Source organism: Oryx dammah, unplaced genomic scaffold (genome assembly GCF_014754425.2).
Source record: "Oryx dammah isolate SB20612 unplaced genomic scaffold, SCBI_Odam_1.1 HiC_scaffold_19, whole genome shotgun sequence".
NCBI classification, from domain to species: Eukaryota; Metazoa; Chordata; class Mammalia; order Artiodactyla; family Bovidae; genus Oryx; species Oryx dammah.
The window spans coordinates 71,095,207-71,119,496 of NW_024070203.1; the positions used below are offsets into that span (position 1 = coordinate 71,095,207).

At 39.4% G+C, this 24,290-nt stretch overlaps 1 protein-coding gene and 1 long non-coding RNA gene across 3 annotated transcripts in view; one reads left to right on the top strand and one right to left on the bottom strand.

The window, feature by feature from the left end:
- The window catches only part of ZFPM2 (zinc finger protein, FOG family member 2), a 523,384-nt gene extending 521,435 nt beyond the window's left edge, over positions 1–1,949 (bottom strand). The window contains exon 1 of the mRNA XM_040261893.1: positions 1,885–1,949. Coding sequence (XP_040117827.1) covers positions 1,885–1,924 — 40 coding nt within the window. The 5' untranslated portion in view covers positions 1,925–1,949. The remainder of the gene's footprint in view (positions 1–1,884) is intronic.
- Positions 1,950–2,649: 700 nt separating this feature from the next.
- The window catches only part of LOC120878952, a 68,698-nt gene continuing 47,057 nt past the window's right edge, over positions 2,650–24,290 (top strand). The window contains exons 1-4 of one of the 2 annotated variants that reach the window (XR_005724674.1): positions 2,650–3,264; positions 3,378–3,445; positions 5,036–5,115; positions 17,539–17,576. This is a non-coding gene — a long non-coding RNA (uncharacterized LOC120878952). Of the gene's footprint in view, positions 3,265–3,377; positions 3,446–5,035; positions 5,116–17,538; positions 17,577–24,290 lie in introns of those variants that run through there. The other variant, XR_005724675.1, reaches the window with a different exon arrangement.

A 24,290-nucleotide genomic window follows, 5' to 3' on the forward strand; every position in this document is an offset into this window, starting at 1 on the left:
TGTTCACTTTCAAATGAGAAAACTTTTAAGTATTTTCGATAGTTAATAAATCACAGCATTCAAATAAGGCACTAAAATGTTTTATGACCTATAACACAAGTGTAGCATCAGCAATTAGTTCCAGCGCTTTAATCTTCAATTATATGAGGTGGACATAGAAGGATAGAAAAAAAAAATTTAATGTAGCTAATTGAGAAGATAACAAAGTATTCCCAAGTAGAATCAGATGGTCTTTGTGCTATACAATCAATTAATATTAATTATTTATTAACAACTTAGACGACAGCCATGAACTAAAAAGCATTTTGCCTTTAATAATGCCTATAATCATATCTTATAATAAGCAGTTTTGTACTACAAAATGCAACATTTATACACAGGGACCAGATCGATTTTACCAGTTCTAAAAGGTAAAAAGCAATTAGTTGAAACCATGAATAATCACTTTGAAAAAAGGGAAAGTCTTCAAGAACAGTGTCTCTCTCTACTCAATTAAAACTGCTTTGAGTCCAAAGTTAAGTCCAGACCTTGCTTTAACCCAAGTTGAAGCAATCCAAGAGAAGAAATCCACTAAGGAAAAGCTAGCGAGTCTGCTTTGAGAGGCAAGGATCTAAATACTTATGTAGCAAACTGCTTACAACCTGGACCCCATTTTACACTGGATTAAGTTGCTTTATAGGATTTATTTTAAAACTACATTAAATGAAATTTCTAACGCGAGGGGGTGCGTGTGATTAATAATCAAGGGGAGGCAGTGTCATGAAAGCCTTTACCTAAAAGTACATGATAATCAGTTTTACATTAGTTGCAAGACTTCAAATAACACGAAGAAATGGACACACCGCATGGCTGGCAAAAAAATAAAATAAAATAAGGCTGTTTCTCCTTTTCGGCCAAAGCGTTGAAGACATGTCGCCGGGCGACAAAACATTATGGGAAGGCTAATCCCCAAGACGCGAAAAGTTGACCGAGTTGAGCTCTGCGGGTGTGTGCTCTTCGGGCAGGTGCCTCTCGCCCCGCTGGGGACTCAGCACCACCCAGGCCCCCGGGGGCTCGGGGGCTTCAGGTCAGGCTCAAATGAGGCGCCCAGGCTGCCTTGAACTCCCGGCTTCCGCGCTGGGAAGCAGCCGGCGGCCCCTCCCCGCGAGGACCCGGCGCGCCCGCGAGGCCCGAGGTAACCCGCACGCCCACCGCGTAAAGCGTCCCGGTGCCGCGAGCGGGACGGGTCCGGCGCCCCCGGCCAGATCCGCCCGCGCCAGCCCCGCGCCCGCAGGGCGGAGGCGCACGGCTGCCAGCGGCCGAGGCGCGAACTTTTACACCTACTTTTTGTTTCGCTTCGGCTGTGGCGTGGCTCTGGCACCGCCCCGGATCGGGACCCAGACACTGATTTTCCACCGCCTGGGGACGTGGCCTCCCTCGCCCCGAGGTCTCCAACAGTTGTTTCGGAGAACTAAGTTCTCACTCTGGTTACTAAAAAAAAAAAAGTGGTCCCCAAGAGTAGCAGCCCGTCCAACGCAACAACAATGACCACAACCACACTGATAACAACCTCCTGAGTGAGCTGGAGCTACCCAGCCAGGCTCCAGGCGAAAACGCTGCGCTAAGTGCGCGCAGGGGGTCAGAATTAAAAAGGACCCCGAGGGCGAAGGCTGAGCCGGGCCAGGAGCGGGCTGTTCCTCGCAGCCTCTTTCTCGCCCGGCGGTCGGGCTGTCCGTCTGTCTGTCTGTGCACGACTAGCTGTCCCTCCAGCTGCTCGAAGTTTGACAAATCCCGGGCAGCGGGAGCGGATTTCCCCGAGTCTCCCTCCCCTCCTTTTCCCGCCCCGCGCGCGCCCCCCGCCCCAGAAATAATCCCACTAACTCTCGGCCCCGCGTGCAAACTTACGTTTGATCTGCCGGGGTTTGCTCTGCTTTCGCCGGGACATTTCGGCGGCGGCCGCTGCCCCCGGGGCTCCCGCGGTGCCCGCGGTAGGGGCTGCCGCTCCCTCGGCTCCCGCCGCCGCCGCCGCCGCCGGCCGGGCTCGGGCCGCCGCCGGCCGAACTCCAGGTGCTCCGGGCACGCGGGATTCCGGGCGCTGGGCTCCTCCGGGAGCCGCGGATCCACGTTTGGAGATGAGCAGGCAAATGACGAGGGGGAGAGAGAGAAAGAGAGAGAGAGAGAGAGAGGAGAGGAGGAAAGGAGAGGAGGGAGAGGAGAGGAGAGGAGAGGGGGCAAAGAGAGTGTGACAGGAGAGAGGGGAGGGGGAGAGTGGGAGAGCGCTGGGGCGGGGGTGGGGGAGAAGGGGAATTTTCTAACGGAGGAACCGGGAGAGAGAAAAGGGGGAAGGGGGGGCGGGAAGGGAGTGCGAGCGGAGGGGAGAGGGGAAGCGAGGGGGCGGAAGGCGCGCGAGGAGGCGCGCTCGCTCTCCCCGCTCTCGGCGGCTCGCGGGGCACAGACGCCGCCGTTCCGGGCCGCGCAGCTCTCGCTCTGCCGCGGGAGGTGGCGAGGCGCGGGAGGGAAGGAGGGGCGCGCCGCGGCTGTGGGGAGGGGGGACTATTCCATCAGCGGACGGAGGATTGGCTGCATCCAAAGCCAGTCCGGATGCAAACTAGGGCCCTGGCCTGGTCGCGTGGGGTGCAAGGGGAGCGCGGCGGGGGGTTGGGGGGCGGATAGAAAGCGGCGTGGGGAGGGCTTGGAGAGGGGCCACCTTCTGCAGTTGTCACCGCGGCAGCTCGGCGCTTTTGCCCAGACCACCCCCGCCTCCTCTTCCTGGCAACTTCTTTCAATAGCCCCCTCTCGGATGGAGCCCCCCACTCTCATTCCCCCCTCAACTCCCCTCTCTCACGCCTCGTCTGTCCAGCGGGGCACAAAGAAATCTCAGTCTCTCCATAAACTTTGTGCTTCCAGTTAATGCCGCCCCTCCCCTAGCCCCCACCCCGCCCTTCCAGCCCTTTTGGCAGGAAGGCTTAGGCCACTGGCAGAATCCTCTTCGAGAGCCAGCTGATCACAAATGCCAACTGTGTGTCTTGGGGCCGGTTAAGTCCCTCTCATCTGCCCAGGCTCTCCGGAGACCGGTTCATGGCTCTCAAGGTTCCCCGGAGACCGCTGCGGACACGGACCATCCCCCCCACCACCCCCTCACTTGGCCCGCAAGGATGAGATGCTGAACAGCGTCCTAAAAGTGCTCTTTCTCACCTCGAGTTTTCATTTTTAGGTTGCAAAAATTCCGAATTTGGAGACAGGCAGATATTTTTTCTCACATCAGAAAGGAGGACCATTAACTAGGTGATTAACCCTTCTGGGAAATGAACCGTCTCTAATCAGAATACTAACTTTTCGAGGAAGTCTGTGGAAGTTCTGAAGTCCCACCCTAGCCCCATAATATTTCATTCTTTTAGTTCTTCTGCCACAGGGAAGCAGCCAGCGACTAATAAAAGATTTGATCTTGCCATAATTTCCCAAGCAGGTAAGACCCAATAACTATTTCATGGTTCTTTAGCTTTTAAAGTTTTGTTTCATTATTATTCAATTATTGTGTGTGTAGTATGTCGGAAAGTGCAAGCCAAAAGAACACATTTTGAACTGATTTGCATAGCTATTATTTTGGCCAAGTTAAGCTGCATGAGGCTAGCTTTAGTTTCTCATAGTTTCATGTACACTGAGTTTTAAATATATTCTCCCAGGTTGACTTGAAGGAGCCTCTATCTAAGAGACAGTGGAACTGGCTGCTTTATGTAATCAGTATTTACTAATAAACTCCACTGCAGTTAACATGTATCCACCAGATACTGCCGACTTCCCCCCCCCCCCCGGGTTGTGAGATCATCCATTCTGATCTGAAATCGTGCCCCCCTTTGTTTGGTTGACTAACATCCCGGTGAGCCCCGCCAAACTCCACACGCTAAAAGGGTCTGGAGGTCAGCAGAGAGCCTGGGCTGATTGAGCGTAATGCAGGCTGCTCAGTGTGCAGGAGGCACTGTAATCAGTGTCATTTATAACCCCATCAGGACATCTTCTGGAAGGTGTAAAGAGTTGCCCTGTGAAAGGTATGGCTGAGAGAATCTTAATACAGAGCTGAAGACCAATTGTGAATTTTATTATATTACCATTAGTACTATTACCATAGAGGTTGTAAGAATACATGGTTCTTAGCAGTGGAAATGCACTAAGTGACAAAGTCCCTCCCTTGAAGAACCAACAAATTAAAGCCGTAAGTACCATGAAAAGCAGGGTTATTTGTGTTGGTGTTGTGGAATGAATAAGCAGACAGAAATACAGATTTTTGCCTCCTTAATTTCCAATTCATTACAATTAAATTGGTATACATAGAACTGAACTATTATATATTATGGCTTCTAAAGATCTTTTTACAAAACTGGCTGAATTTTTTTATATCGCCCAAAAGGAATGCCCATTGGAATAAGATACCATAACAGTTAGTGTTTCCTTTGGCATTTGAAATGGTTAAATATGCAAAGCAAAAGAGAAACAAATAAATCTCAACTAAATACTCACTTTAAAAGCTGAAAGGAGCAAAAGTCAGAGAATTCAAGGCAAGATTGATAAGATAACCTGATTACAGTATTAGAAATAAAGATAGCTCATCTAAATTTATAAATAGATATATTTGTATAGTCAACATGAATGAATTAAACTAAGGAATACTATTACATTTTGTGTTTCCTCATCATTTTAATGAGAATGTTAATGATATTTAAAGTTTAATTTTTCTTTTTCTCATTTAATTCACTAAGGTTGTAAAATAAAATGACAGCAAAACCTATAAGCAATTATCTCTGTCCAAATGGATATAGCAGCTCCAAACCACAGCTACATGACTATCAAACAATGATTATGAAAACCACAATTGAGAAAAGCATCAGAGAATGATATTGCAAAACCACAGCAACAAATGTGTCTGCGATATTGAAAACCACAATTCACAACTAATACCCTGTGTATTGCAAATTACTATTTAACTATAAATGTGAAAATGTATAAGTAACAGCACAAAATAATTTCTCATTTACTTAAAAATGAATTATTCATTTTCTAGACTCGCTGATTTCATCTCTGCATAACGGTTCATTTTGAAAAGTTTCTTTTTTCAAAGACAAATCATTTTAAATCACATAGGTAAGTTACTTTAAAAGCAGAAAATATGGAACTTTTAATAACATTTCCTCAAATGTTAAAAGAATTGATCTGAAACCCATCTGAAATAAAGAAACATCTACTTCAGTCTAGCTTTCTTCATAAAATTTTTCAGGAGCAAAAAGGGTTGGAGTGGAAACTGTTTATAGAACAAAAAAAGCTTTAAGTATCTATTACACCTTCAACAAGAACATAATTTTATTTTCTTAAATCATCATTTTAGCTAGAAAATATACACCTGACAATAATGTGAGTTGCCAATACCAAAAATACTTTAATATGCAAACCAAATGTTTATTCACAAGTGAATAAAAGAATGTTATTTGTAAGTTTATAGAGTTTCCAGATTTAGCAAATTAAAATACAGGATGCCCAGTTAAATTTTAACTTCAAATAAGCAACAATAAATTTTTTTAGGGTAAGTATGTTCCTTGCAATGTTTGGTACATACTTATCCTAAAAAATGATCATTGCTTATCTGAAAGTCATATTTAACTGGGCATCCTGTATTTCATCTGGCAAACTTACAAGTTTTCACAAATTTGTGGTTTTTTATAATATTGTTTATAGAAAGGTAGGGAAACTCTACTGTATTTCCTGTAGATATAGATATACTTTATTCTTGAACATCATATTATTTAGGGAAGGCAATGTAGAAGAAGTAAATTTCTATACAAAAATTCTTTATTTGGCATAGTACCGAAAGGTGCTGTCCGGGTAAATGGATTGCATTCATGTCTGTCTCACTCTTGCATTTGTTTTTAAAATGTGTTTTTTTCCTCTGAGGGATCAACAAATTGATAAAGCAACCTCCCAGGCCACATCTTATTTGGCAGCAAGCTGCCTCCTTTATTATGGGAATAAACAATATTCAAAAGCTTCAGAAAGACTTAATTTTTTGCCCTTGTATCCTCACCAGAAATTGAATACAGTTTATCTGCCTTGATTTAAGATTGTGACACTGAATTGAACAAGAATGCAGTATGAAAATAGTGTTTAGTGTTTGTGTATCTTTATAATTTCAGCAGTTTAAAAATAAAAATCAACAAATTCATCTAAATGGCATTCCTATGTTATAACTATGAAAAGGACTGCCTGTTTACTCGCAAAGGAGCCAAGAGCTTTGAAAACATTCAGTCAATCTAGATCTGAGGTTTAACTTGGTCTTCGTGTAGACGGTCAATGCGCTTGATAGAAGTATATATGTATAAAAATTTACTAAAGGGCAGGTCTATATAATTAATGAATTCATGGAATTTTCAAAAAAAAAATCTGCAAAAAAGATCTCTGAACCCATATGGGTTAAGAATGGCTGTTCTCTTCATGTGTAAAATTTTATGATGCACTGAAAACAAAAATTTGAATGATTTAAGTTTTTATTCTTTGCAATCATCCTTTATGTCCAAATTACTATTCTGATAGAGGAAAATCATAAGATGAACTCTATTACAAAAAAATGTATTTGTTGCTAAGTCGGCATAGCACAACTCCAATTACAAAATAAATGTTGAAATAGTAACGCCTCAATTTTAGTAAACATCTGCTGACTTTGCCTCCCTAGTATCCATTCCTTCTTCTTCTGGTAATAGTGCTGTGACATCTTTTGAAGGACCACTCCTCCACACCTTCTCTTTGGTCATGTAATGCAAGTGTAACCTTCCCCAGTCCCCCAATCCCTGACCAGTCAGAATATTTCATTTGCTTATCTGTAGTGATTGGCTCAATGATTCAAATGTTTCTATAGGAGTCAGCCCTGCCTGGAACTTTATCCTAAAACCACTGAGGAAAGGGTGCTGTTATTCTGCTGGGATTGCTCTCCTGGAAGAATGCTGTTGTTGTTGTTCTTTAGTTTCTAAGTCACATCCAACTTGTTTGTGACCCCATGAACTGTAGCTCGCCAGGCTCCATGTCTCAGAGATAAAGAATATGCCTGCCAAGCAGGAGATGAGGGTTCAATCCCTGTGTCAGGAAGGTTCCTGAAGAAGGAAATGGCAACCCATTACATTATTCTTGCCTGGGAAATCCCTATGGACCCTGGAAGAATGCAAATTTAATATTGCTTTTGGCCATCCTCCGTGGAAGAATATGTTTTAGAGAACTAATTCTGTCTTATCTTGTCTCAGGATCTGAGTTTTTTAGAAATCCAAACCAAGACACCCATCAACATTCCAATATTATTATTATTATTTTATTTGTGGTTCTATCAGTATTACCTATATATCTACATAGACAATAGAGTCTTGGTCATTTCATTATATTGTATCTTTATCTATTTAACTAGGCTAATCTCTCTACACCTTTGCAGTCTTAGTATAGATACCATTTTCCACAGGAAAACCTCCCTGACCTCCCAAATCTGAGTGAGATAGCTCTTCTCAGTTAGTTCCATAACCTTTTTTGACTATCACTTGTTGCTTTGTATTATATTGGCAGTTTAATTACATATACATTAAATCCTCACCAGCCCCCTCCCTATTGTAATACACCTAGCTAGATAGTTTGTGAGAGCAAGAAATACATCTGTCTTCAGAACTGCATCCCCATGCTGGACACATAGAAGGTCTTAACATAATTACTGAGAGAAAAAGTAAGGTTAGAATTACCTTGTTTTATCTGGGCACTCTTACAGTCCCCAGTCTGCATCCACATAGGCACAAGTGCAAAGAGTGGCAGCCATGTTTGTGCAACATGACTCCATGCTCCTGATTATAGATGCTTGGACCAAAGGGAGTACCTGCCTCAAATATGACCAAATTTCTCCCTCAGGGATCTAGAGTTAGTATCAAGAGTTTCATGTTTGCAAGGGCTAGTCTCTTAAATGAATGAAAAATGAAATGAATGATGAATTTCATAATGAATGAAATTATGGCATGGTTCCCACCATGTGAACAGAGTAACAGCAATAGTTTGCCAGTAGAGAGAAAAAGAAATAAACGGTAAGAGAACTGGGAATATGCAATGGTATCCCATGTCCTGTTCCAGTCCCTTCATAGGCTTCTGCCCTGGACATCACTGAGATACTTATGTGTCCTTAAAATAAATTCCTCCCCATCTTTCTTTTTAAAGTTATTTTTGGCCTAAATTTGCATTAGTTGATTCCTGTTACATTCAAGCCAAAAGACAAAATTAGTAATCTATGACTTTAGTTCACTTAACTATTCAATAGCCCTCTTTATCCACAGTTTTACTCTGTGGTTTGTTACCAGTGGCCAGCCATGATCCCAAAATATTAAATGGAAAATTTCAGAAAAAAGGAAATTCATAAGTTTTAAATCGGGTGCCGTTCTGAGTAGCATGGTGAAATATCATTCCAACCCACTTCATTCCTGCCCCCCACCCCTGCCACATGAATCATCCTTTTGTTCAGAGAATCCCACCAGTTAGTCACTTAATAATCATCTTAGTTATCAAATCAAATGCCACAGTATCATGGTGCTTGTGTTCAAATCGCCCTTATTTTTGTTAATACTGGCTCCAAAGGACAAGAATAGTGATGCTCAAATTCAGATGTGCCAAAGAGAAGCTTTAAGGTGCTTCCTTTAGGTGAAATGGTAAAAGTTCTCAGTTTAATGAAGAAAACAATTGTATGCTAAGATTGCTAAGATCTCCAATAAGAAGGAATCCTCTATCCCTGAATTGTGAAGAAAGAAAAAGAAATTCATGTTAGTTTTTCTGTTGGACCTCAAACTGCAAATGTTATGAGCAGAGTGCAGGGTCAGTGCTTAGTTATGACAGAAAAGGCACTGTATTTGTACACCAAGGTATTTTGAGAGAGAGAGAGACTACATTCGCATAGCTTTTATTACTGTATATTATAATCATTCTGTTTCATTTTATTGTTGTTAATCTCTTGCTGTGCCTAATTTATAAATAAATTTTATTATAGGTATGTATGTATAGGAAAGTGCTTCCTTGGTGGCTCAGCTGATAAAGAATCCGCCTGCAATGCAGGAGACCTGGGTTCGATCCCTGGGTTGGGAAGATCCCCTGGAGAAGGGAATGGCTACGTATTCCAGTATTCTTGCATGGAGAATTTCATGGATAGAGGAGCCTGGCATGCTACAGTTCATGTGATCACAAAGAGTTGGACACCACTGAGTGACTAACATACACATGTATAACAAAGAACAGTATATGTAGAGCTCTATAGTATCAGAAGTTTCAGCCATTCCCTGGGGTCCTGGAATATATCCCCCACAGATAAGGGGGGACCACTGTATTTAGAAATAACAAATTAACTGAATTTTCTATTTTCCTACAGAAAGTATTGTATTAGTCTGAGTTCTTCAGAGAAACAGAACCAATAGTATATACACAGAGAGATGATAGGAAATTGACTCGCAGTAGCAGAGGCTAAGTTCCTGAATCTTCATTTGACCAGGGAGAGTCTGCATTTGAAAGTCTGAGAACCAGGCGAGCCGATGGTAAAAGTTCCAGTCCGAGTACTAGTCTGAGGGCAGGAGGAGACCCATGTTCCAGCTGCGAAACCATCAGGCAGAAAGGGAATTCTCACTTACTCTGCCTTTTTGTTCTAATCAGTTCATCGATGGATTGGACAGGGCCTACCCATGTTGAGGAGGGCAATCTGCTTTACTCAGTCTGCCAACTCAAATGTTAATCTCATCTGAAAACACACTCACAGACACGTCCAGATTTTTTTTTTTTTAAACCAAATCTCTGGGCAATCAGTGGCCCAGTCACATTGGCACAAAAAATTAACCATCATCAACACTTTCAATGATATTTTTCCCAAAGCAACTTTGAAATGGCAAAGAACATTCTTAGAAATGTTACATGGGAAATCTACACTTTTCACATAGATAAATAAGGATGTTATCAATTACTGATTTGGGGCATTCACTTCAACCAAGGGTAAATCTTGGAGAAAAGGTAGCATTTTCAAATTCAGAGTTCCTCGAGGGCATGATAACTGATTGACATGCCCCTCTATAAGCTTCCTGATTACATCTATTTTGTACCCAGATGTCTGATTTTATTTTCGACTTTACTTTGCCACATTTGAATAACCATATAACAGATTACCTTGCACATAAATTTTATGAATGTTGCTATAATTTGCATGAATTATGTTTATACTTCTGTGGTAGATTTTATTTTCCAACCTATAACTTTTGCCATAAATTCCTAAATGCAAAAGAAGAAATTAAACAGCTTCTTGAGAACATTTGCTGTGTGTATAGACTTAATCAAATCACTTATCTTTGCTTTTATCTACTTGTCAAAGTGTATTAAAATAATGCATTAGGAGTGGATTTAGGGTGAACTGAAGATGTAGGATTATGAATAACCATGCTAGGGCATACTGATAATGAAATCATCTAAAAGAAGCTGAAAAGGATAATTATATCACTTTTTAAATGTATCTTATAATAAAAATTAAGCTATATGACTAATATACTCCTTTAAAAACTATTTTTATTTTGATTAAACAAATAGATGTACATAGCTTTAAGGGTCAAATAGATTTTTCAAGGCTTATAATAAAAATTAGCAGTTGCTTGTCCTATTTAACAGCCCAGTGACAATTCCTGCTCTCAAAGGTATAATCACTGTCAAATCTTTTTAGCTAATTCTCTTGATGCTCATCTCCTATTTCTAAATAACATGCTTTACTACTTTAAAACAATTATTAGTTTAGATATTATTGAATATATCACCATCTACTATAAAGATATGAAGATATAATGGCTTTATATACCCATGATACACACATTATTCAAAAATTTTGGTAATTCAAAAGTTTATAGTTTATTAACAGTCTATATAAGCTATGATGATTACATTTTCTTTTGACCTCTTTGTTTTTCCTGAAGTTAATAAATATTTTCTTTGTCATTTTCTCAGTTTTCCATGACCTATTACTACTTTATCCCGAAATTATCAGTCAACATAATACTGTCCAGTGTGTTATTACATCAGTACATTCAAAGACATTAATTACCAGGTCGTTTTCTGCCCCCTGTCCCGCCACTGCCACGCCATGCAGGTGTCCTCCTTATAACCTTTCATCCTTTTGCTCAGTTCAGTTCAGTCGCTCAGTCGTGTCTGACTCTTTGCGACCCCATGAATCGCAGCACGCCAGGCCTCCCTGTCCATCACCAACTCCCGGAGTTCACTCAAACTCAAGTCCATCGAGTCCGTGATGCCATCCAGCCATCTCATCCTCTGTCGTCCCCTTCTCCTCCTGCCCCCAATCCCTCCCAGCATCAGAGTCTTTTCCAATGAGTCAACTCTTCTCATGAGGTGGCCAAAGTACTGGAGTTTCAGCTTTAGCATCATTCCTTCGAAAGAACACCCAGGGCTGATCTCCTTCAGATGGACTGGTTGGATCTCCTTGCAGTCCAAGGGACTCTCGAGAGTCTTCTCCAACACCACAGTTCAAAAGCATCAATTCTTCGGTGCTCAGCTTTCTTTATAGTCCAACTCTCACATCCATACATGACCACAGGAAAAACCATAGCCTTGACTAGACGGACCTTAGTCGCCAAAGTAATGTCTCTGCTTTTGAATATGCTATCTAGGTTGGTCATCACTTTTCTTCCAAGGAGTAAGCATCTTTTAATTTCATGGCTGCAGTCACCATCTGCAGTGATTTTGGAGCTCAAAAAAATAAAGTCTGCCACTGTTTCCACTGTTTCCCCATCTATTTCCCATGAAGTGATGGGACCAGATGCCATGATCTTTGTTTTCTGAATGTTGAGCTTTAAGCCAACTTTTTCACTCTCCTCTTTCTCTCTCATCAAGAGGCTTTTTTAGTTCCTCTTCACTTTCTGCCATAAGGGTGGTGTCATCTGCATATCTGAGGTTATTGATATTTCTCCTGGCAATCTTGATTCCAGCTTGTGCTTCTTCCAGCCCAGTGTTTCTCATGATGTACTCTGCATATAAGTTAAATAAGCAGGGTGACAATATACAGCCTTGACGTACTCCTTTTCCTATTTGCAATTCTAGACTAATTGCCTTCTGTGACTAAAACTTCCTTTTCATCATCCCCTGAGAATTCTCTTAATTTTGTCATGGATTATATTCTAGATTTCCTGAATACTGTGTAGTCCTCTTTCATGGTTTATTGCCCCCCTTTTTTCTTTCTTTCTTTCTCTCCCTGTCTCCCTCCCCTCTCCCTTCCTTGCTTTCATTTTCCTTCTTGTTCTTTTTGTTGTTGATTTTGAATAAATTTCTTGTAGGTTCCTGAGACAATTTGTATACAAGGTATGTTTTTTAAGATTTTTGCAAGACTAAAGAATATATATATATATTAATTCTACTCTCATATATGACATATACAGGCTTCCCAGGTAGTTCCTAGTGGTAAAGAACTCTCCTGCCACTGCAGGAGACTTAAGCGACTCAAATTTGATCGCTGGATCAGGATGATCCCCTGGAGAAGGTAATGGCTACTCTTTCCAGTATTCTTGCCTGGAGAATTCTATGGACAGAGGAGCCTGGTGGGCAATAGTCCATTGGGTCACAGAGAGTCGAGTACGACTGAAACAACCTAGCATATGTGACATATAGATTGAGAGATTGTAGAATTCTAGGGTGCAAATTATTTTCTATGAATTTTTTTATTTTTCCAGTTTTATTGAAATATAATTTATATATCACTTTATATAATTTTAGAAATATATTTGATACACTTATATATTATTAAATATATAACATATATAGTGTATAACCTAACATATCATTAAATATATACCAGGGGCTTCCCTGGTAGCTCACCTACTAAAGAACGCACCTGTAATGCCAGGGACCCTGTTTGGATCCCTGGGTCAGGAAGATCCCCTGGAGAAGGGAGAGGCTATTCATTCCAATTTACTTGGGCTTCCCTGGTGGCTCAGACAGTAAAGAATCCGCCTGCAATGTAGGAGACCTGGGTTTGATCCCTGGGTTGGGAAGATTCCCCTGGAGAAGGGAATGGCTACCCATTCCAGTATTCTTACCTGGAGAATTCCAGAGAGGAGCCTGGCAGGCTACAGTCCGTGGGGTTGCAAAGAGTCATACAAGAGTGAGCAACTTTCAATAGAACAGATAGTTAAATGCTTATCACAATGGAGTTGGTTAACACCACCATCAACTCACATAATTACTTTGTGTATTTATGTTTCTATGTGGTGAGAACATTTTAAGATTTAGCAACTTTCAAATATGGTATGCTGCTGCTGCTAAGTCACTTCAGTCGTGTCCGACTCTGTGCAACCCCATGGACAGCAGCCCATGAAGCTCCTCTGTCCATGGGATTTTCTAGGCAAGAATCTGGAGTAGGTTGCCATTTCTTTCTCTGCAAATATGGTATAGAATATTGTTAACTACAGTTACCATGCTGTACATTAAATTCTCAGGACTTACTTAACGTATGATTGGAAATTTGTACCCTGGAATCAACATCTCATTTCTTCCACTCCCTGCTGCTGCTGCTGCTGCTGCTGGTAAGTCGCTTCAGTCATGTCCGACTCTGTGCAACCCCATAGATGGCAGCCCACCAGGCTCCCCCGTCCCTGGGATTCTCCAGGCAAGAACACTGGAGTGGGTTGCCATTTCTTTCTCCAATGCATGAAAGTGAAGTCGCTCAGTCGTGTCCGACTCTTAGCGCCCTCATGGACTGCAGCCTACCAGGCTCCTCAGTCCATGGGATTTTCCACCTCCACTCCCTACCCTATGGTAAACACCATTCTACTCTGAGCTCAGCATTTTAAAGTTCCGCATATAAATAATATCATACAGTGTTTGCATTTTTCTGTCTGACTTATTTCACTTAACATAATGCTCTCAAGTTTCATACATATTGTCTCAACTGGAAGGATTTCTTTCTTTCTCAGGTCTAGTAATATTCATAACTGAATATTCTTAACTCATTAATTCACCAGTAGACAGACGCTTATATTGTTTTTATATCTTGGCTACTGGGAATATTGTGGCAATGAACATGGAATATGTATATTTAAGATCCTTATTTTAGTTCCTTTGAATATATACCCAGAAGTGGTATTGCTGTGTTACATGGTAGTTTTATTTTTAATTTTTTGAGGAACCTCCATACTATTTTCCATATTTACATTTTACATTTCCAATTTACATTTTCATCTGTAGTATACAAGGATTCCCTTTTCTCCACATCTTTACCAACATTTTTTAGTCTCTTGTCTTTTTTTATACAGCCATTCTAACAGTGAAGTGCTATCTCATTATGGTTTTGATTTTCATTTCCTTGATGATTAGTTATGTTAAGAATCTTTACAAGTGCTTTTCCCTACGTCTTTGAAAAAATGTCTGCTCAGGTCCTCTGTCCATTTTTTATTGGATGGTTTTTTTATGCCACTGAGTTGTAAGAGTTTCTTATATTTTTCATTATTAACCCCTTATCAGATTGATGTTTTGCAAATAATTTCTTCTGTTCTGTAGGTTGCATTTTCATTTTATTGATCATTTCTTTTGCTGTGCAAAAGCTTTTTAGTTTGATGTAGTTCAGTTTATTTAATTTTACTTTGTTATTTTGTGCATTTGGTGACATATCCAAGTGATTGTGGCCAAGACCAATATCCAGGACCTTTTCCCCTGTATTCTCCTAGTAGTTTCACTCTTTCAGATCATATATTTAAGTCTATAATTTATTTCAAATTAATTTTTTAAGTGGTGTAGAAAGGGGGCCAGTTTCATTCTTTTGCATGTGATTGTACACTTCTCAGTACCATTTATGGAAGAAACTATTTTTTCTCCATCGAGTATCTCTTGTCAAATGTTAGTGAAGCTAAATATGAGAATTAATTTCTGAGCTCTAGATTCTGTTCTATTGGTTTATATGTCTTTTTATGTCAGTACCATATTGTTTTGATTATGATAGCTTTGAAATATAGTTTAAAATCAGGAAGTGTGATCTTTCACCCTTGTTGTCTTTTCTCAGAAATGCTTTGGGTGTCTGGGGTCTTTTGTGGCTCCATATGAATTTTAGAATTATTTTTCTTTTTTAGCAAAAAATGTCATTGGAATTTTGCTATGAGTTGCACTGAATCTATAGATGGCTTTGAATAGTATGGATATCTTTAAAATATCAATTCCTCCAATTCATAATCATGGGATAGCTTTCCATTTATTTTTGTCTTCAATTTCTTGCATCAATGTCTTATAAACATCAGAATGCAGATATTTCATTTTCCTTGGTTAAATTTTTCCCAAGTGTTTTTAGATGCTATTTTAAATGGCATTGTTCTCTTACGGTCTTTTTCAGATGGTTCATTGTTAGTGTTTAGAAACACAACTGACCTTTGTATATTACTTTTATGTACTAAAACTTTACTGAATTCATTTATTAGGTCTAACAGTTTTGGTGGACCCTTTGGTATTTTTCTAAATATAAGATCATATCACCTGCAACAGGGTAATTTAACTTCTCTTCCTTACTGATTTAGATGTCTTTTATTTTGTTTTCTTCCCTAATTATTCTGGCTAGGACTTTCAATATGTTGAATAGGAGTGTTAACAGTGGGCATCCTTGTCTTGTTCTTGATATTCGAGGAAAAGCTTTTAACCTTTCACCATTGAGTATGATGCTATTTGGGGGTTTGTCACATATGGACTTTATTATGTTGAGGTGTGTTCCTTCTATATTCAATTTCTGGTGTGTTTATAATGAAAGAATATATTTTTTTCTGCAAATGTTTTTTTCTGCCTCTATTGAGATGTTCATATAATTTTAGTATTGCATTCCATCAGTGTGGGGGATCACATTGATCACTTTGTGTATGTTGAACCATCCTTGAATCTCAGGGATAAATTGCATTTGTTCACAGTGTATGATCCTGTTAGTGTGTGTTCAATTTGGTTTGCTAATACATTGTTGAGAATTTTTACATCTCTATTCATGTGGAATATCAGCCTGTAGTTTTCTTGTAGTATCCTTATATGCCTTATATGTCAGAATAATGCTGGTCTTTCTTGTAAAACAAGTTTGGAAAATCTCACTCCTTTTAAATTTTTCTAAAGAGATAATGTTAATTTAATTAAACTAAATTAACAGAAATGTTAATTTCCATAGTTGAGAAATTTCCAGGTTTTCTGTTGTTATTGATTTCTAGTTTTATTCCATTGTGATAAAGACATACTTGGTATAATTTCAATCTTCTTAAAGGAATGATTGGCAATAGTTCTTCTTTAAATGTTGAATAAAATTCACCTGTGAAACCATCTCATCCTGGGCTTTTTTTGTTTGTTTGGAGATTTTTGATTATGTGATCTCCTGACTAGTAATTGGTCTGTTCATATTTTCAATATCTTTATGATTCAAACTTGGTAGGTTGTATGTGTCTAAGAATTTGTTACTTTTAGGTTAACCAACTTATTAGTAGCTCAGTCATGTCCGACTCTTTGTGACCCCATGAATCACAGCACGCCAGGCCTCCCTGTCCATTACCATCTCCTGGAGGTCACTCAGACTTATGTCCATTGAGTCTGTGATGCCATCTAGCCATCTCATCCTCTGTCGTCCCCTTCTCTTCCTGCCCCCAATCTCTCCCAGCATCAGAGTCTTTTCCAATGAGTCAACTCTTCGCATGAGGTGTCCAAAGTACTCGAGCTTCAGCTTTAGCATCATTCCTTCCAAAGAAATCCCAGGGCTGATCTCCTTCAGAATGGACTGGTTGGATCTCCTTGTAGTCCAAGGGACTCTCAAGAGCCTTCTCCAACACCACAGTTCAAAAGCATCAATTCTTCGGTGCTCAGCCTTCTTCACAGTCCAACTCTCACATCCGTACATGACCACAGGAAAAACCATAGCCTTGACTAGACGGACCTTAGTCGGCAAAGTAATGTCTCTGCTTTTGAATATTATCTAGGTTGGTCATAACTTTTCTTCCAAGGAGTAAGTGTCTTTTAATTTCACGGCTGCAGTCACCATCTGCAGTGATTTTGGAGCCCAAAAAAATAAAGTCTGACACTGTTTCCACTGTTTCCCCATCTATTTCCCATGAAGTGATGGGACCAGATGCCATGATCTTTGTTTTCTGAATGTTGAGCTTTAAGCCAACTTTTTCACTCCTCTCTTTCACTTTCATCAAGAGGCTTTTTAGCTCCTCTTCACTTTCTGCCATCAGGGTGGTGTCATCTGCATATCTGACGTTATTGATATTTCTCCCAGCAATCTTGATTCCAGCTTGTGTTTCTTCCAGCCCAGCATTTCTCATGATGTACTCTGCATATAAGTTAAATAAGCAGGGTGACAATATATAGGCTTGACGTACTCCTTTTCCTATTTGGAACCAGTCTTGGCATATGATTATTTACAAGTAGTCACTTATGATCTTTTCCTTTTCTGTGATATGATTTGTAATGTGTCCTTTTCCATCTCTGATTTTATTTGAGTCTTCTCTCTTTTTTTTTCTTTTTTCTTAGGACTTCACTGGTGGCTTAGATGGTAAAGCGTCTGCCTACAATGTGGGAGACCCAGGTTCAGTCCTGGGTTGGGAAGATCTGGAGAAGGAAATGGCAACCCACTCCTGTATTCTTGCATGGACAGAGAAGCCTGGGAGGCTACAGCCCATGGGGTTGCAAAGAGTCAGACATGACTGAGCGATTTCACTTTCACTATACTAAGTCTTAAAATCAGTTAATCTAAGTCTTCTGAATCATTTTCCTACTGCTGTCTCCATAGCACAATCAGTTAGCGCATTCAGCTGTTAACCATAAAGGTTGGTGGTTTGAGCCCACCCAGGGACAGTGGGGTGGCACTGATTTCCCTGGTGGCTCAGACAGTAAAGCGTCTGCCTACAATGTGGGAGATCCGGGTTCAATCCCTGGGTCAGGAAAATCTCCTGGAGAAGGAAATGGCAACTGACTCCAGTATTCTTGCCTGAAAAATCCCATAGGCAGAGAAGCCTGGTAGGCTACAGCCCAAAGAGTCGGACACATCTGAGTGACTTCACTTTCACTATACTTTCTTTTTTCTTAGTCCTTATTATTTCCTTTCTGTTGCTAACATTGGGCTTAGTTTATTCTTCCTTTTCTAATTCCTGTGTATAGTTAAGTTTTTATTTGAGATCTTTTCTGGGGTGTAATATAGAAGTTTACCACTGTGAACTTTCTTGTTAGTACTGCTTTTGCTGCATCCTGACAGTTTTGGCATGTTGACTTTCCACTTTCTTTGTTTTAAAGTACCTTTTATTTCACTTTAGATTTCTTTATCCATGGGTTGTTTAGAAATGTTAATTTCCATAGTTGTGAATTTTCTAGTTTTTCTGTTATTGATTTCTAGTTTCATTCCACTGTGCTCCAAGAGATACTTAGTATAATTTTAATCTTCTTAAATTTGCTAAGACTTTTTTTTTTCTTAACATATGATCTATTCTGGAGAATTTTATGAGCACTTGAGAATAATGTTTATTCTGCAAATATTAGATGCAATATTCTATGTCTGTTAAGTCCATTTCATATAAAATATAATTCAAGTGCAGCATTTCCTTATTGATTTTCTATCTGAATGATCTATCCATTTTTGAAAGTGGGTATTGATGTCCCTTGATATTCTACTATTATTTTCTGTTGTCTGTTTCTCCCTTCAGATCTGCTAGTATATGCTTAATATCTTTAGATCCTCTTACATTAGGTGCATATGTGTTTATGATTGTTATAGACTCTTGATGCATTGACCTCTTTATCATTATATAATAAGCTCCCTCTGTTTCTTATTACAGCTTTTTAAAATTTACCTAGATTTTTTTAATTCATTCAAGTACTCTGTGCCTTTTGATTAGAGAATTTAATCCATTTACATTTAAAGTAATTACTGATAAGCAGGGTGGCAGGTGGTAAAGAATCCACCTGGCAATACAAGAGATGCAGGACACACAGGTTCTATCCCTGGGTCAGAACGATCCCCTGGAGTAGGAAATGGCAGCCCACTCCAGAAGTCTTGCCTGGACAGTTCCAAAGAAAGAGGAGCCTGGCGAGTTACAGTCCATAGGGTCCCAAAGAGTTGAACACGACTGAGCCACAGAGCACACATGCACAGATGTTACTCATGCTGTCTTATCGTGTTCGGGCTTTCATGTAGTGTCCCTCTTCCTTTCTTTCTGGTTTTCTTTGTGAACTGATAATTTTCCATAGTGGTATGATTTGATTTCCTTCTCATTGCTTTTTGCATATATAGTGTAGGTGTTTGTTTTGTGGTCACCATTACATTTACATAAAACATTTTATAGATATAATGGTGTTTTAATTAATAGCAACTTCAGTTTTATTGCCTATGATAATTCTGCCTTTTTATTCTCCCTTATTGATTTTTTTTGATGTCACAATTTACCTCTTTTTATTTTGTGTATTTGTTAGCAAATTAGAGTAGCTAAAGTTATTTTTAAAATTCCTTACCCTTACTCTTTATCCTATAGTTAAATGATTAACTCATCATAAAATTACAGAATTAGAGTTTTATAATCTGACCATATACTTGCCTTTACCAGTGTTGTATATTTTCATATGTTTTCATGTTAATAACTAGAGTTCTTTTATTTTAGCTTGAAGAACTCCTTTCAGCATTTCATTAAGGCAAGTCTAGGGATGATGAACTTCCTTAGCTTTTGTTTGTCTATGAATGGCTTTATTTCTCTTTCATTTCTTAAGGACAGCTTTGCAAGATAAAGTATTCTTGATTGGAAGGTGTTTTTTTTTTTTTCAATACTTTGAATAAATCATCCCATTGCATCTTGGTCTGTAAGCTTTCTGCTGATAAATCCTCTGATACCCTTAAGGAGTTTCCTTTGTAAGTAATAAGTTTCTTTTCTCTTTCTTCTTAAAATATTCTCTCTTTATCTTTGATTTTAGATTTTTTATTATAATTATAATGTGTGTTGGAGAAGATATTTTGAGTTGAATTTGTTTGGGCACCTATGATCTTCAAGAACATGCATAGCCAAATCTTTCCCCAGATTTTAGAAAGTTTTCCATAATTATTTTTTTAAATAAGTTTTCTATTCTCTTTTCCTGTCCTTCTGGAACTCCAATAATTTGCAAATTAGTTCATTTGATGGTATACCATAGATCACATAAACTTTCTTCACTTTTTTATTATTACTTTTTCTTTGTTCTCTGAATGGATAGTTTCAAAGGTTCTGTCTTCTATTTCTTAGATTCTTTATTTTGCTTGATTCATTTTGTTGCTGATACTCTATTGCATTTTTCATTTCGTTAATTGCATTCTTTACCTCAGTAGTTTTATTTTATGATTCTTTTGAATGATTTCTACCTCTATTAAACTTCTCATTTTGTTTATAATTTGTTTACCTGGTTTATTGAATTGTGTTTCTGTTTTCTTATAGCTCAATGAGCTTTCTTAAAGCAGTTATTTTTAATTCTTTATTAGGCAATTTGCAGCTATATCTTTTGGGTTATTATAATACATTTGGATTATTATAGGACTTCCCTGGTGGCTCAGACATTAAAGCGTCTGTCTACAATGCGGGAGACCTGGGTTCAATCCCTGGGTTGGGAAGATCCCCTGGAGAAGGAAGTGGCAATCCACTTTAGTACTACTGCCTAGAAAATCCCATGAACAGAGGAGCCTGATAGGCTACAGTCCATGGGGTCGCAAAGAGTCGGACACAACTGAGCGACTTCACTTTCACTTGGATTATTATATGTGGTGTCATATTTCCGTGATTCTTCATACTCTTTGAAGTCTTACATTGTTGACTTCACATTTTAAGTAGTGGTCACATCCTCCGATCTTTACTGGCTGACTTTGGAAAAGAACTACCTTCTTTTAGGCCTATTAAGGTTTCTGAGGTTTTCTTGGACATTCTTTAGATATTTTTGCTCCACACTTCTTGCTCCCTCTTGTGGCAGAATTATTAACCTTGTGTGCTTTCTCTCTATCCTGTTGCCCAGCAAGCCAATTACTGACAATCTCCTTTTAGCTTACTCAAAGACAATATTAAACGTGTTAAATGTTCGAGTTTGTGGTCACTTCCTCACCCATCAATTCTGTTCAGCTTTCTGCACATGCTCACTGACTGTCTGATGAAACCTGTTCTTGCTACAACCAAGACCTGTACAGGGAGTTGGTCATGGAGTTGAGGTGCACAGTGTGCTGTGGGTGCCTATATGTCAGTTAGGTGGATCCATGGGTGAGGCACCCCAGTGACTATGAAATGGGTTTCTTGTTGGAATCCCTGATGCAGTTTAGTAGGATCCATGTTCCTCTAATGCATTCCTGGATGCTGTTCTTCTAGCTGTCTGCTGCTGCTGCTGCTGCTAAGTCGCTTCAGTCGTGTCTGACTCTGTGCGACCCCATAGACGGCAGCCCACCAGGCTCCCCCGTCCCTGGGATTCTCCAGGCAAGAACACTGGGTTGCCATTTCCTTCTCCATCTGGCTGTCTACTAGCTCTCAGTCCTACAGCTTGTAACTCAGCCCTCCAGATAAGAGTGAGAGAGAAATCGGCCTCTGGAAGCATACCACAGAGCTCAGAAAGCTCCTCTCTTACTTATGTTCATATTTTCTTCCATAGGAGAAATCACAGACGGAAAACCACTCTCTTGGAACTGAACTGTGCGATCTGGTGAGAGTGGAGTGGGGGATGATGTGGCAAACTCAAGCTGTTCCTCTCACCTTCTTCAGTTTGTCCAGTCTCAGATTTTTTGTTCTAACAATGGGCTGGGACTTCTCTACTGGACTCCTGGACTTCCACAAAAGCTCTTTCATCCACGAATGATTGTCTAGTCTGTGTTCTCCAGGTCTCCTGGTCTGTGAACAAGAAGTCCCGGAGCCAGCTTATGGGCCGCTGCAGGATCCACAGCCGGAACCAAAGTCTGTTTGCTTACTACCCTATACATAGGTGGTCAAGACTTGTCCTGGGCACCTTGGTATGGTGGTGTCGGATCCCAAAGCTTCCACAAAAGACTTTTTCTATAATGGTTGCCAAATAGCTGTTGATGGAGGGATTCCACAAAGGATAACTTATTCAACCTTCTTACTAACATTACTCACCTCCTTCAATTTTTGAATACAGTGCTTCATTGGCATCTATTTCCAGTGTTGTTTTGAGGAGTCTGACACTATTCTGATTCCTTATGCACTGAATGTAGCCTGCTTTCTTTTCCCAGTCATTGCCTAGATGCTTTCAAGATCTCTTTACCCTGTCTTCTGAAATTTAATAACGTGAAAATATGTTTCCCCATCTTTCCATGTACTGAGCTGGGCGCTTATTGAGCCATTTTACTCTAGAAACCTGTGGTTTGCCATCGGTTCTGATAAGTTTCCTTGTATTAATCTCTTTCTTTGGATTTATTGTTATCTTGGGCCTCCTTGAATGGATACTACTGTTTTCCTTCACTTCTTTCTTTGGCCACTTTTTTACTTTCTGGAAAATTTCTTTAGTTTGTTTGAATCTTCACTGCAACTTTTATTTATGTGATGATGTTTTAATATTTAAACTTCTTTTTTGTTTTCTAAAGAGTCTTTTTCAACATCCTGTTTTCATTTATACTCTTTTTCTCTCTGTTGCCAGTAATCATAAATTTTCTTTTTTGAAGATTTCTCTAGTTCCCTGAAAATTTTCTGTTTCTTCAGTGTTTCTTTTTTTCTTTCATATTAGAATTTTTCCATAAACCTTTGGTTATTCTTGGTTTTCTGTTTCTAATATTCCTGACACACTAAAACCTTTATTGGAAGTTTATGCCTATGGATAGAATGGAGTTTGGGTAGTGCTTGTCAAAGGGTAGACTTTGGGTGATAGGCCAGCGATCTTGATGATGAAGGTTCCTGTCTCTACTTCTAAGTGTGTTTATCTTGAGTTCAACACAGAACTCATCTTGAGAAACTTTTCTTGAGTTTCTCCCAGAAGAAAAATTCTTCAGTCCATAGTCAGAGAAGAGCTTTAATATCTCAAGGCTCAATGTGTAGACTTTCATTTAATCTCTCCTTCTAATATAGTGTCTGTACCTTTGGTTAATATCACTGAATACAAAATCTCTCTGGGCTTACTCTCTAATGAGTAAGTCTCAGCTTTCAATAGGGATGGTGAAGTTGACATCTGGCAGTGTGGTACAGGAGGAAGTTTAGAGGTATCATTTATTCTTACACAGACTTTGCACCAATCCTTGTATTTCTAATTGCACCTGCATCTCACTTTCAGGGATATCTGTTATTTCTATCCCATACTTTTTCTTTTCTTTTCACTCTCACTTTTCTGAAGTATAGCCTTGAATATCCTTGTAATGTATACATATGAAATAAAACTGCTGAATCTGTATATAAAGATGTATTTCTTTTTCTCTCATCCTCAGTTGATAGTTTAGCTGGGAATATAATTTTAGGTTTAAAAATCATGTTTTCTCCCCCAACATATTTGGGAAGACATCACTCTATTGTCTTCTAGCATTCTGTATTGTTGGTTGAAAATCTGATACTTGTCAGAAAACTTTGTATGTTATCTATTCCTTATTTGTTGATGCTTATGTTATTTTCCCATTAACATGCTCTTCTGGAATTTTACACTTACATACTATTCAACATTATGAATTTCAACCCAGCAGTAAGCTTTCCTCTGACATCCCTAACAGAAGCCTGGTTTCATTGAGATAACTCCTCCTCCTCTGCACAGACCTTGTGATTCAATTAAACTTGCTTCATTTCTACTCTAGGAATGATCTTTAATTAATTCTAATCTTGTAATATGATCTCATCTCCCTTGTTAGTGATTGTTTTAGGAACAGGCAAGGGACCCAATTCTGGAAAAAGGGAGAGTTGCTGGAGGCTTTTGGGAAAATCCTTTATCGCTCTTAAGAGAGAATTATTGAGAGTCTGTTTCTTTCTCTCCTTTTGGAAATAGAAAAGGAAGAATATTGCATCATGTGCTTCTGTCATTCATTTATGACAATGAGGTAAGCTATCTCTAAAACAAAGCCAACCCACAGAGGAGAATAGCATTCAAATAAAGCTGAAGCCTGATCATCCCAGGCTTGGCATCGTCTTTGCTTTTAGATTCCCTGTTATATGAGCTAATAAGATTTCTTATTGTTTAAGACAGTTTCTATTGGTTTTTTTGTTACTCAAAACTGAAAGTGTCTTAAGTAAGTTGTAGAAAAGCATTTCATCTTTCATTCTGAGTCACATGAACTGAAGAGTGGGGTAGGTGGATAGGGAATAGGAGTA